Source organism: Oryza brachyantha, chromosome 11 (assembly GCF_000231095.2).
Source record: "Oryza brachyantha chromosome 11, ObraRS2, whole genome shotgun sequence".
NCBI lineage: Eukaryota > Viridiplantae > Streptophyta > Magnoliopsida > Poales > Poaceae > Oryza > Oryza brachyantha.
In genome coordinates, this window is record NC_023173.2 from 9,961,998 (window position 1) to 9,976,657 (window position 14,660).

Here is a 14,660-nt window from a genome sequence, read left to right on the forward strand (position 1 = left end):
CATCATTAGCGCATGTGGGTTACTATAGCACTTATGGCTAATCACGTACTAATTAGGCTCAAAAGATTCGTCCCACGATTTCTCACATAATTGTACAATTAGTTTTTCGTTTTATCTATATTTAATACTCTAGTTAGGTATCCAAAGTTTCGATGCGATGTTTTTGGATGAAAATTTTTGAAACAAACAACCCCTTAAAAAATGGATGGCTCGTGGGCAGCAGTGGAGGACACTGCCAAATTGCAGCCGGGCTGACTCACCCGAGCCCACCCGTACAGGAGGATCCAAATATCAAAATACGCACGCACCGACGCACGCGTCCGGTGTCATATATGCCCGGACCCATGTGTCTCAACTCACCCCCGTCTCATCCAATGGCGCCTCCAAGCGACCGCAATGGCCGCCGCCGCCGCCGCGCGCTGCTCCTCCCGCTGCCGTACCACGGCCACGTCAACCCCATGCTCCGCCTCGCGGCCGCGCTGCACGCGCGGGGCCTCGCCGTCACCGTCGTCCACGCGGAGACGCGCGTGCCCGACCGCCGCAGCCTCCCCGCCGGGTGCGAGCTGGTCACCGTGCCGGACGGGATCCCGCCGGAGCTGGCCGCTTCCAACGACATCCCGTCGTTCGTCTTCGCGCTGAACAGGAACTGCGCGGCGCCGTTCCGAGACCTCCTCGCCGCCGCGCTCCGGGAGGACGACGACGGGCGGCGCGTGGCGTGCGTGGTCGTCGCCGACGTCGACTGGTTCGCGCCGCTCACGGCGGCGAGGGAGCTGGGTGTGCCGGCGCTGGCGCTGATGACGAGCAGCGCGGCGAGGTTCAGGGTGTACATGGCGTACCGGCGATTGAGTGAGATGGGCTATTTGCCAGTCCAAGGTAATTACGACTCCATTTTAATCTATCATTTGAGCTGCTTACTCCTTCTTTGGTTAGATCATTGCATCTCTTGCTCTTTGCATCTCCAAAATGGAGCCAGATCTCTACGTTACATTTTTTTTTTATTTTTCTGCACTGTCACTGTATATATATGCATTGAGATTTGCTCCGGTAAAAAAAAAAAGTACCTCGAGGTACCTGTATCTTGAGGTACCGAATCGTTTCTCATCATTGGATCTAGCCGAGTAGAATGTGCACTATTAGATCCAACGATTTGGTACCGCGAGTTGCCGGTACCTCGAAGTTCTTTTCGTTGACTGAAGCAAATGTCTGATGCGAAGCTATTAGTCCCTCCCCGATTATTTTTTCTATGTTTAACCATTAATCTTAATTTAAAAATTATATAATTATTAATTATTTTATTATAATTTGTTTTACTATTAAATATTATTTATGCATGATTTATATTTTTTATGTGCATAAAATATTTAAATCAAATGGTAAATATACATCCAAAGAATGTCAATAGCGCTAACTTGAGAAACGGGTGGGAGTATATTCGCGCGAACTATGCTTGTTTAATTTGTTTGGCACGATGAATATTAAATTCAGGGTAAGGTGAGATTGTCGGCCCACAAGGTTGGAACATGGCAGTGAAGAATACAGACTTGTTTTCTTCTTTGTCACATTTTCCGTCAGTGGTCCACAATATGATAGATTAGGTGACAGTGAGACAACCCACTAATTTACTCCTTGAAGACAACCGGTTCTATACTGGAACAGAAAAAATATATATGCATGTACCTATGTGGTTTTCGTCAATATAAAACTTTGTCAAAAAACTTGCATATTTTTCCGAGATTCTATATTTGATGGACAAATTTCAGAATTTGAAGTAATTGTGCCGGTCGAATTTGTACAATGTATATCGCGGAGCTAGTTTGTGCAGGCTGATTTGACAAGTTCAGAGAATTGTCGCAGCATCAAGTTCAGGAATTCAGCAGTAGTTCCAAATACTGACTTCTGGATCCACTCCTATATGTTTGATCATGTTCTGCAGAGTCAAATATGGACAAACCAGTGGACGAGCTGCCGCCATTGCTGGTGCGAGACCTGCACGCCCGGATGGACACGGCCCGGCACGTCGCCTACGCCGACCTGCTCGACCACATCGTCGCCGGCGTGCGCCAATCCTCCGGCCTCATACTCAATACCTTCGACGCCATCGAGCGCGCCGACGTCGAGCACATCCGGCGGGACACCTCCATCCCGGTGTTCCCCGTCGGCCCGCTCCACGCGATCTCGCCGGTGGCGGCGCCGCAGCAGAGCGGCGCGCTCCCGGAGGAGGACCGCAGCTGCCTGGCATGGCTGGACACGCAGCTCCCGGGATCCGTGCTGTTCGTCAGCTTCGGAACCCTAGTCTCCATCGACGCCGACGAGCTCATGGAGCTGGCCTGGGGCCTCGCCGGCAGCAACCGCCCTTTCCTGTGGGTGGTCCGGCCGAGGCTGGTGCGCGGGCGTGACTCCGTCGAGCTCCCCGGCGAGCTGCTCCAGGAGATACGTGGGAGAGGGGTGATCGTTAGGTGGGTTCCACAGGAGGAGGTCTTGAGCCATCCCGCGATTGGCGCGTTCGTGACACACTGTGGGTGGAACTCGACGCTAGAGAGTATTTCTAAAGGCGTGCCAATAATATGCAAGCCATGTGGTAGTGATCAGCTTGGAACCGCACGGTATGTGTGTGATATGTGGAAGGTGGGTGTTAGGGTTGAGATCAAGGATAAGGTAACGAGAGAGGGGATACAGGTGGCAATCGAGAGATTGATGGATGGAAAAGAAGGTGAAATGGTGAGAGATAGGATCATTGAGATGAGTGATGTGGTGTCGAAATGTACCATGAAAGGTGGTTCTTCTGAGTTAGCCATGAATGACTTGGTTGATTTTATCGAGTCATCATAGAAATTAGTGCTATAATTTCTACCTTTTAATTAACAATTGAGTGAATACTTTGTTATGAGAATTATGCTTATGAGTATATTGTATTTTCTGGTTCACATATTAAAATGCTTTAGTTTACTTTAAGTTAAATTTAGCCACTTGCATGTTGGAGTTAATTGAACCTCATCAAGACCCCTTGGCATCGAACAATTATCTTTCCGTGGAATTGGAGTTGTTTAATAGACATATGTATTATAGGATTTACTACGGTCGCGTTCAGCAGTAATAAAAAGGAGGAGGGCTTAGCTATTCGGCGCGAAAAATATAGTAATATACTAGTACATGATTAATTAATTATAAGAATTGATCATTAAACTAAATTTTAAAAATTGGGCTTTTAAAATGTATCTTCAAAGGGTTATTCCTAATATTTACATATGCCTAAAATTAGCTCACTTTATTTTAAACTTGGGGCAAAATTATGTGTTACCAATAAAAGTTATTTATTTTTGGATTTCTGTTGGAGGAGTGTGAAATTTTTATACCCATTATTTTTTAAATAAACCCGATATAAGTTTTTAGATAGTAAAATATTAGCATTTCCTTAGAACTGCTAACAACAAACAAACTAGTATAAGTCCTAAAAATTAAATATAGGCATTAGAAACTGAAAATGCTTCTCTAATAGTTATCCAATTCAGCTCCTAGTTTTTTTATAATCTCATGCACCAATCTGTTTTGAGGTAAATTTTGACCCTATGGTGGAATTCCTAATCGTAAGATTCACGCCAACCTTTTCTCCTGCGCCATTCTTTCGTTAATGCGCGCTATCTCCAGATCGGTTTCCATCCACGGCGCCGCCACCTCCATTCCCCGCCACCACCTCGCTCGCGCGTCCTCCCATTGGCCGCCGCCCTCTCTCCTCCTCCTAGCCAGCCGCTGCTATTGGTAGGTCCGTTCCTCCTCGGCACCGTCGTCATCGGGACTGCTCCCTGGCTCCGACATCATCGGGCCTCCTTCCCGGCGCCACAGCCCTCGGCCCTACTCACCTATGAGATAACTGACGTTTTGGCCTTGCTAGCAGTAATTTCCTAAGTGACCAATAACAAATTTTTAGGACTAGTTTTAGAGGAATTGTTGGAGTTGGGATATATTTTGGGGGCTAAATTCTTTTGGGATGATCCCATCCAACATCCAACAGATGTCTAAAATTTATTCTAAAACTGAATTTTAGGAATTAGGCTAAAAAATATATCTCTAACAGATTACCAAATACATTCCTAATATTTATATATGCCTAAAATTAGCTCACTTGTATACCAAATTTGGAATAAAAATATGTGTTTCTAATACAATTTATTTATTTATTGATTTCTGTTGGATTAGTGTGTAAATTTTATACCCAATATTTTTTAGATAAACCTGATACAAGCTTTTCAAAAATAAAATATTATTATTTTCTTAGAGATGCTCTTATGGGCCAGTTTGGTTTGCTTTTATGTCCTCACTCTGGATTGTATGTGATATCCAGGATAAGTTTAGGCTCGCTAGGGAAATACAATAAGATATGTTTGATTGTATATATAAGTTAAGCATATATCGTTTGAGACATCGTTCGGTTAATTAGTTATTTAGTTGGATGAGCCTTCAGTGGTTAGAAAAGAACGAAACATACAGAAACTTTGTACCTACTAGTAAGTTACCCAACGTAGTGTAACCGGAATTGAGTTGTAATATGTTTCATATGGTCCCAATCGAAATGGACTCATCCAATAGATAGACGGAGTAGAAATTTGTTTGCTTCTTTTGATTTTCTCATGAACATGGTGTGTTGATCGTGGGGAAGGGGTTGATTTATCTGATTTTAGGTGTGAGAGCAGCCGGGGAGAGGGAGAATGGACGACCTCGCTTTTTAAGCCGTATAGATATTTTTCTTTTCAAATTGAAAAGTAATTTAAAAGGACAAAGCAGAACGTGAATATGGGCTCTGAGGCCCATGTACCTTCTTTCTCACCAGTTGAATTCGCTCTGGCCCATGTACCAGCAGGCCGCCTAGCCTCCAGCCATCTCCGAGTATTCTTTTTTTTTTCTCAAACGCACGTCAATATCTTTACTATATTTAAAAGGAAAGTTTCGTCCATCCTCGGTCCATTCACCCCACCCAACCCAGTCCTCCGCCCACACGTCGCACATATAGAAAGAAAAAAAACACATCGGACGCACGCAAAAAGAAAAAAAAAAGAAGAAAAATGCACTCGTCGCTCGCCCCCGCCTGCCTCCGTCGAAACCGCCGCTTGGCCCCGCCGTCGACGCCTTCGCCGATGCCACATTGCCGCTCGTCCTCGCCACCGACGCCGCTCCTCCGATGCCGCACGTCCTGCTCATTGCCCGATCCGCGTCGCTCACCCCCGCCATCGGCCCAGATCCGGAAGCCGCAGTCCGATCCGCGGCTGCCGGCACGCCGCTCGTCCCCGCCGTCGCTCCAACTCGCGTCGTTGGAAAGGGAAGATCATGTGGGTTGCAGGAGCACTGCACATCGCGTGCCGCCGCCAGAGATCATTGCAGCGCCGGAGAGGATGGACCACGTGCGGGCTTCGTCTGCGCGCATCGCCTGCTGTCGCTGCAAATAATTATATTGAAACAAATTATAATTCTCTAAATCAGACTGGAAACGAGAAATTACTAGACTACAAAAGGGACAAACACAAAGATAGTAGTGGTTGGCTTGATATGTGCAGTCGACAGATGTTCATCAGTGCAGCGAAGAATGACACGGCACCGGCGAGATAGGTGATCACTGACGATGAGGTGACGATATCCAGATGCAACGTCCCATGGAAGTAGGACACCAAGCTAAAGTTTGTGTCGCTGGGGCAGCTGCATAGCGCCATCAAAACTGGAAACATGAGTAATGCCCGTGACTTCAGTTTCTGAAGATAAGCGTGTGTGCTTACCAGACTTGCTCAGACTTACTCCCTTTTTTTTTTCCTGAATTTGACTATTTAAGGCAATACAGTTTGAGTTTTGCTTCTGAATTCTGATCGAAATCTTCTAGACTCGATATTATGTGCATGATTTTTCGGGTTGGTCTCTTTTAGCTGGCTTTTGTGTGTCCAAGAGAGCGGCAGATTTTCGATGTACTAACGCTTCATGCTGCCAAGGACATGCAGTTTAATATATATTCTGGCTGTTGTCATTTGGGCTCTTTTAAAAATGTTAGCAAGTTTGATCGGTCGTAAGCCATGCCGGTTGCAATGGCGCCTCAAAACACTACATAACTAAGCACAATGACTAATTGTTAGACTATTTTTTTTTTACTTTTGTTGTTATGCAATCAGCTATTTAATTTAACAAACAATATTTTTCTCTGTTTAAACGTGAAAATTTGTTCATCTCAGCCTTAATATGTTACTTTGTGTTTGTATGTGTAATTATTTTGTTTTTGTTGGTTAGTTTTAGGATACTATGAATAAAATTTATGCTTTAAAATAACTAATATATCTATTTAAATGTAACTCCGTTGCAAAGCACGGGCATATAACTATTATTAGAAGAAAACGAGTTGCATTATCTTCGAGCGTTCCACCCTCATGTTTATAAGGTTATCGAAGATAAAAGTAAACGGCTTATTTAGAAATAAAAAGTAATTTGTGAATAAAAATTATATATATATATATGTTTGTATTGATCAAAACGTCAAAAGGTGAATAATAAGCTTTAATAAAAAAACTTAAATTTAAAGTTAAAAATTTAAATTTTAGGTTATAAGCCAATGCCAACTCAAAAAATTGCAATTTTAATGTTGCTCCTGGTTCGGCGGGCTGCCCGAAAAGCTCAGCACAGTACGCATGCATTTGGTGTCGATAAACCTGAACATCAATACTAATTTAGAGCCAGTAGAATAACAGACTATAAATATATTTTAAAGGGATAAAGAGTGAAGCAGCGAGCTATAGATTTATAGTCAGTAGTCAGTTACAACATAGACTTTAAGACACAGTATATATATGACGAGTGAAACCAGATATTAATTATGTAGTATATAATTTGAAGCTGTTAGTTGGCTATACTATCGAAGTTTCTGTTACAAATCTTGTTGTCTATTATATTGCCAGCTTTTCACCCTTAACATAATGGGAGGCAGCGTGGCTACAATTTCTTTAATTAAATCCTCGACAATAACTAGTAGATAAGCTGTAGCCTAGCTAAAACAAATATCGCTCTGATTTTTCTTAATTGATGTGATTGGCTTTTTATTTATGTTTGACCCTTCCTCTAATTAAAAATTTTATCCAAATATACAAAATTATAAAACATACTTAAATTTACTGATCTAGTAATAAATCAAATTATAACAAAATAATTAATAATTTTATAAATTTGTTGAATAAGGCAGAAGATCAAATGTAAATTAAAAAGTCAACAACGTCAATTAAAAAAAATTGGAAGGATTATAATTGAATATGTCTATACGCTTAAAATCTCCATCAATATTACGGAGCGGAATAATTTTCTTACATCTCCGGCTTAGTGTTGATTAAGTGGGATGTGGGTCCATTGTGATTGTGTGAAAGTAATTAGGCGACGTAATTAAGTAAGCCGTTACAGGACACAGCAGTACGAGCTTGTGTCGCTATCATGCACCCAAAGCATGCCTAGGGAATATTCACGGGCATTGTTGAGTGAAGACAAACCTTAACCTTCGGAAACAAATTTATCCGACTCGTAGGCATATATCTTCTATGGAAAACGGGAAAAGCACAAGGCTGAGTGCCTGAGTATCACCCACCATTCTCAACAACTCACAGTGACAAATGCAATTACAGATGCATAGAATGTACAATCAAATGACTTAGGCATAATTTTGCATAAAACAATATTTTTCATAATATTTTATTTAGCAAAGGAAAGACAGTGATAATTATTATAAAAACTAAGTCAATCACTGATTAGCGTTATACCACATTGCACCAGACCCAACCATCCATTAATACCGTGTTAAACCATTTAATACTAGCTTCACTAATACCGTGCTAAACAATAAAGTACTGGCTTCAAATTATTATTCAGATTCATTCATTAAGGAAAGTATGAGACCAATCACTGTAAAGCTAGGTCGATCACCAATAAGTGTGGATGTGGCTGTTTAAATAGCTTCACTCTGATTAGAGGTATACATCTTTACCCACAAGACAACCTATGTGCGAATATGCCACCCCGACATCCCAATAAGAGGTTGGAATAGAACCATCTGCCAAACACATTTTTAACCATTGACACCATGCCGAGCTTACACTTGCTACATATGTAAACCACCGCTAAGCACCCCTTCAGCAATGGTAGATCCGACGGTCAATCAACCCTTCCCCGAGCCAACCCAAGTTCATCCTGCCTAAGGGGACACTATTTATTATATTGTTTAACTCATTGTTGCAATCTATTCTCACCTTGTGAGCTCGCACCTAGGTTACCACTGTTCGTTGTGAACCTTCGTACTTTCACTCTCATGTGTTACCTCATATATTTTTACCAATACAAAACATCAGTAGTGCTGATAGCGGTTTTTGCTAACGTGGCATGTTGACTTGGTCCAATGTTCTGAGTTGTCAATCCACATGGCATTTGGCTACAAAACAAAAAAAAATCATGTGACCTACCTACCATGGATGATGGATTGGGGACATGATGCTCAAGCGATGGGCTGTTGTGGCATCTTAATTGGCTATCCTCCTCTATTACAGCAAAGGATAGGATGCATCATAGACCTTGGTGAACCTCCCTGATGCCACTGATGAGACTGGTTGACAACTTTGGAAGGCCTACCACATTCGACGAATGACGTCGGAGGAAAGGATAGACGGCCACATGTCCCCTCTCCTTCCCTTGTTCCCTCTATCCTCTCTTTCTACTCTCTCCTCGTTTTCTGTGGAGGGTGATAACGTTACTATATGTGGCATTGTGCATTCACTAGAGCCAATATAAACGCACCATGCATGTAGTTGGCTGGCGAAGGTAGTGAGGCGAAGGTCGAGGGAGAGGGGCATAAGCATGGGACGGGGCCAACGATGGCGTATGTTTGATTGAATAGAGTGGTGATGTGATGGACTGATGGATAGGACTTGTTGCTTCCTATGTCCCACCCCCTCCTTACTTCTACGAATTCTGATGAGCCCTAGCTCTATTACTACACATAAGAGGTAAGCCTAATCAACTGTGGGAGGGAGATAATGTCTAGTCTCTACAGTGGTCTCGTTTTGATTATGTTGGAGAGACATGAGATAGGGAGAAAGTTTGTTAGGTTCCTAGCTTGTGTCACCATCAAGCCTGCCAATTGTTATTGGCTTCAAATCTTGCATTGATTTCAGAGCTCAACAACTTCCATGTATTCTCCTCCCGGCATCACCCAACCATCTGCTTGGTCCTCACTATGACCAGCCATTCATTACCTCTTTTCCTCTGTAGCTTCATCGCCTAGAACTGGCACCACATCAGCGAGATAAGCCCATGTTGCCTTTGCTAGGCGATGACAGGGGAAGAATGAAGGAGTTACAATATAGATAAATGGGGGAGAGGAAGGGGGAAGATAGGCAAAAGGAGAGAGGATGATCCGTGACTCCCATGTTGTGACTGACTTATGGGCTCCACAAATTCTTTTGATTTTTAAAATTTACCAATAGCATGTGGGTTCCATTTAACTTTTTATATACTTGTCACTATCCTTCCACGTAATGTGCCATGTAGCCATCACATACTATGAGACTAGATACATGTGCCATGTAGGTAAATGTCAGCGAATACCACCATTAATACTGGAGGAATTTGCCATTTTAGCCGTGAAACAGGACGGCTTCGCTAAAATAGCCCTGAAACCATGGCTTCTCTCAAATGACCCTATATTCAGTGCCACTTCTTTCAACTGACCTTTTACATTATCTTTGTTCATTATAATTTTTTGTCAACCGGTCAACAAAAATGGTGACCAAATTGCCCCTGGCCCCTCTCTATCCACCGTGCGCCCATGGCTGGTGGTGACGGCGCGCCGGTTGCGGTCACCTCCCAGGTCGGGAGCTCCAGACGTCCGCCTCTAAAATGGCTAGGGGCAATTCGGTCTCTTCTTCTGTTGGCCGGTTGACAAAAAATTGTAAGAAATAAAGATATACAAAAGGTTATTTGAAAGAAGTGGCACTAGATACGAGGCCATTTTAGAGAAGCCGTCTGGTTTCACAGTTAAAATGGTAAATTCCTCTCAATACTGCTAAGGGAGTCATTAGGTTTCCATTATTGGAGGAATTTTAAACTCGTTCTTACGGTTGACTTATTCCTTGCAACCTAGGCCATGTGGCCCATATCCCATGTCTGTGGACAAAGCCCATGCCGCCAAGGCCTGTTCGTTCTCACTGGGATATCAAAGATGTGGTCTGATACAAACTCGAGCAGCCTAGTGCCTGGTCCAAAGCTTGATCGCCCTGCGCTAGCTCTCTAATCTAATTAACGGAGAATTAATCACGGGCAATATTTGATAACATATTTTTCAATATTTTCTCGAGCTCCATACTCCATCATACATATTGTCAGAAAATTAATTATGTCCTTCGTTTGGACAAGTTCTACCAGTGTTGACTAAGGGTGCGTTCGTTTAATTATTTCTTGGCTTTTGGGTACGTGTTTCTTGCACTTTTTAACTGTGTGTTTTTTAAAAATGTTTCTTTACATAAGTTTATCATTTCACATTTCTAAACTAGATTATCAATTTTATAATAGTAAATTTTATGGTTTATATCATTAAATAACTATAAAAAAATCAAATAATCTTTCATCTTCCATCTTTCATCCGTAAAAGGAACACAGTCTTAAGTAGCAAATGTTTAAAGAAATTGCATACCACCTGATTTTATCTGTATAATACTTGTAGCCTTTTTTAGAGCACAAGTTTGGATAACTTTGTCATGCTCCTTGGGGAATAGGGATACAACACAAACTCATTCTGTCCAACAATGTAGGTGCTTATATGTTTGAGAAAATCAATATCTATAACTTCTGACAAATGTAATTAACTCAGACCACATATATTATTTAGTGGTATGCATAAGATAGCTTCAAGCCGTATTGGATATAATACACTTATGAAAGAAGTTAGGACAAAAGTGAAATCATAATGCTGAAGACCAAAGGATGTAGGATCGGATGGTGTCAATCAAAATAAACCATTAACTCGTTTTCAGGCTTATAGTATAGAGAACAACCGATTTATTTTTTAAAAATTCATTTATAACTTATTAATCCATTTAAGCTCATTTAGATTGCAGTGGATCAATAATTTTGTCACTACAAATAGTTTATTTTCATGTTTTTTACGTCTAGTGTACTGTTTTGAGTATTTTTATTGATTGTTCTAAATTTCGGTGTTTCCGGCGTTCCCGTTTTCTACGAGGTCGCAGCCCAGGCTAGTTTAGAGTCTAAAACAGGTCACATTATCTCCTTTGATCAGGTTGATCCTGTGCTAAAATTATTTTCACATATTTAAATTATATATGTATTGTTTTGCAATTATATGCATTATGGATTTATCCTATGCTTACGCTATTAAGCCGTTAAGTTATATTTTAGTTTACCTTCTCACTTTGGGTTAGATTAGATGCTTCTTAATCTTGTTCTTAGCCGTATTTAGATAATTCAACTCATTTAATTGGGAACATACACTATTTAACTTATTCACATTTGGGCTTTGAGCTCGTGTTAACTGTAGTTGATGGATCGTGATTTATTAAACAAATAAAATATGGTTTAATGGTGGACCATGGGTGCATGATTTTACAAGTGATTGTAATTAAGGACCAAGTCACACGAAATCCTTGTGAGAATAACCATACTTGCTACAAGCCAGCATGGGCAACCAAGCCGAGGGTAGGATGGAATTATGTTGGCCCAAGTATCGATGGATTGGCTGTGGGATCTACCGTGGTGCAAGAGGGGTATCTTACTCAACTAGGGTGTGTAGGTGTGAGCGAAGTGCAACCTCGGCATGGGTGTGGATGGTTTGCGGAGGGTTATGTAGATCGTCCTGTCACAGCCTCTCAGTATGATGTCGTGGTGATATGCTGGTGTATAGATTTATACGTTGGGATTGTGTCATGTGGGCAAAGATTAGAGTAAATTGTTTAAACAATCGTGCCCGCAGATATGGGCGATCGACCAAGCTGCACTGTGATTAGTTTCATCTTTTTCATAATAAATGAGTCTAGATGATAATTTGTTAGAAGAGATGGGAGAAACTGGTAATGTATGGTTTAGCACGGTCTTAGAAGAGCTACTGTTGTGTTGTTTGGTATAATATTACGGGCAATGGTATTTTGAGTGATTTAGCACAATATTAGTGTTGGTTTCGGCTTGGTGCAGTGTGGTGTAATTATGGCTAGTGATTGGTTTAATTTTACTTAACAATTATAGATGTTTTACCATTGCCAAATAAAAGGTTTTGAAATATTTTTTTATGCAATAGTTATCCTAAGTTATTTCTTTCTACATCTCTGTGAACCTATTATTGTATTTGTTGGTGTGGTTTGTTTAATACGGTGATTGATAATTAACCTTGCACTTTTTTCCTTTTTAGGGGTCCTAATATTCTTTAGAATTATCCTATTGTCACTTTTAATGCTACATTAAATCAATAGAAGTTTCATTTTTGGAAAGATTTGCTATGTTTAAAACAATTGACACCCGGGATAGATATTGGTAATAAGGTGCTTACAAAGGTTAAGGTTTTTCTTTGCTCCAGGAAATGCCTGTGGTGGTGATGCCCAGTTAGTTTAGTTCAGTTCTTTTTAGCTGTATTTTTGTAAGACTATTATTTTAATTATTTTGTAAGACGATCGCCAATGCGATTTAAATATCATAATGTGTATATGGCTGGTACTAAACCAGGATTTAATGCATTCTGTTGGAAAATATGTTGAATTTCCACGTGCGACAACCTTGTACTGGGCACTACAATTATTTTCAAAAGATACATTATTTGTGTTGTCAATTGCGTATAACATAAGCATTAGAATTTTTTCCCAAAATATATTAACCCTGAGACATAATGTAAGATTGCAGTCTAGAATTTTAATATTTAAAATCAACTCAAGAAAAAAAGGCTTAATTGAAAAGCTATTAGACGCCATTGAAAAGACTCAAATCCGGTTAAGATAAACAAACCCTTGCTCTACTACCAATTGTTACGTCGGATAGCAGCAAGCGTGGTGAATAATCATCAATTTATTTTTTAAAAATAAAAAAACAAATACACAGTAGAAATAGTAATCAATAGTAAACAAATATTTCAATATTATTGTAACACCGAACTAATCACCCAGATATAAAAAATACACAAAATTTTAGCTAGCAAACGCACCATGAACAGTACAAACAACTTCGCTGCCTCGGATGAAAATCGTTATAACTTCACTAATTCAAATCCGTTTGATGTGAAACTTGAATAAGTCCCATGTTCAGTTTTTTGGCAAGAAACACGAAAAAACAGATGAATAACGGGATCTAAATCAACTTCAATCCGAATAAAATTTAATTAACGTCCACTAAGATATAGATTGATTAAAAGCTAACCGATAGAATTACACCGAATAAAATTTAATTATCGTCCACTAAGCTGCGTGTTAAACAGAAAGAAAACATATTCCAAAAAAAAAGTTATTTCCAAGATAATCCACTTTGATGCAAAAAATCACATATCTTTTATCAATTTTCATCGTACGTATCACACAGAGTATTGCAAATTAATGAGAAAGCTAATACTAATACACCTTACATTCTGAACGAACGGACTCCTACATGGCGGCATAGTTACCGATTCCACAGGGTTAAGAGCTGGCCATAACAACGTTGTGGTAGTTCACTGGTTGTCGACAGTCCATCCGGCTACAAACCGTACTCCACTTGCTAATAATTAACAAACTCGAAGGCCTGTTTCATGCCAAGTTTAACTCTCTCTCTTATCAGAATTTTAATTAAAAAAGCCAGTTGCCAACTTATATTAGTCACTCTCTTCTGTGACCAATAATATGTGCACCGTAGACACTAGAGGACACTCTCAGAGAGTAATCAATCCAGGCAAACATGTGGACCATGTAAGCCCACATCAATGGTTGGTCGGTCGTACGTGTTATTGCATCTGCATCTGTTTTCAGTCTGCATGCATATATCTGGGAGTTGTTTTAAAAGATCAAAAAATTCTATTTTTCAAAATTTTAATAAGTATTACATTTATTGTTTTCAGTGCGGCTAATCAGCTTCCACAACCTTTAGGTTCGAACGCAGCCATTGTCTGGATCTGGAGCAATGGCATACAGGACCAGGGACACGAGCTGCAGATCATGGTAATGTGCTAAATATTTACTGGCAGATCATTTGCCGATAAATTAACCAGTAATATTCAGGTCTTTTGGTTTGATCACCTTCTTCCTTTACACGAGTGTTGTTGGCTGATCAGTACTTTTGATGAATAACTTCAATGATAAATTTTTCAGAACTCGCACTTTCAACTTCAGTCGTGAAAATTTTTAACTAGAATCGCATCACTCTTCTGTTCAAGATCTGAGTTTCATATTGATAATTAAAAACTTTTATACTGAATTTTTTCAATAAGCACTCTCAGATTTCCGAAATTTAAACATTTGACATGTAACTTTAATCTTTGAACTCAAATATTTAAAGCTTTTACTCATGATGTCAGACATCTAGCTAAAATAATAAAACAAATTTCAAAATCAACAACATATCAATTTAATCTAAAAACTAGTGACCACATGAATCACACACCCTATGTTGTGAGACACGTAGATATGTACAGTGGA

General features: G+C 40.4%; 1 protein-coding gene across 1 annotated transcript; it reads left to right on the forward strand.

Annotated features, from left to right (window-relative positions):
* The first annotated feature begins 355 nt into the window (after positions 1-355).
* LOC102699351 (DIMBOA UDP-glucosyltransferase BX8-like) lies at positions 356-2,914 on the forward strand. Its single transcript, XM_015842167.2, has 2 exons — positions 356-873; positions 1,934-2,914. The coding sequence occupies exons 1-2, from the start codon at positions 375-377 to the stop codon at positions 2,827-2,829; spliced, it is 1,395 nt and encodes a 464-aa protein (XP_015697653.2). The 5' UTR covers positions 356-374; the 3' UTR covers positions 2,830-2,914.
* Positions 2,915-14,660: the final 11,746 nt, after the last annotated feature.

Bases quoted from the DNA above. Each gene is read 5' to 3' on its own strand.
- LOC102699351 (XM_015842167.2), top strand. From the start codon at position 375: ATGGCGCCTCCAAGCGACCGCAATGGCCGCCGCCGCCGCCGCGCGCTG. The intron at 874-1,933 runs GTAATTACGACT...CATGTTCTGCAG, and splicing joins GGGCTATTTGCCAGTCCAAG to AGTCAAATATGGACAAACCA.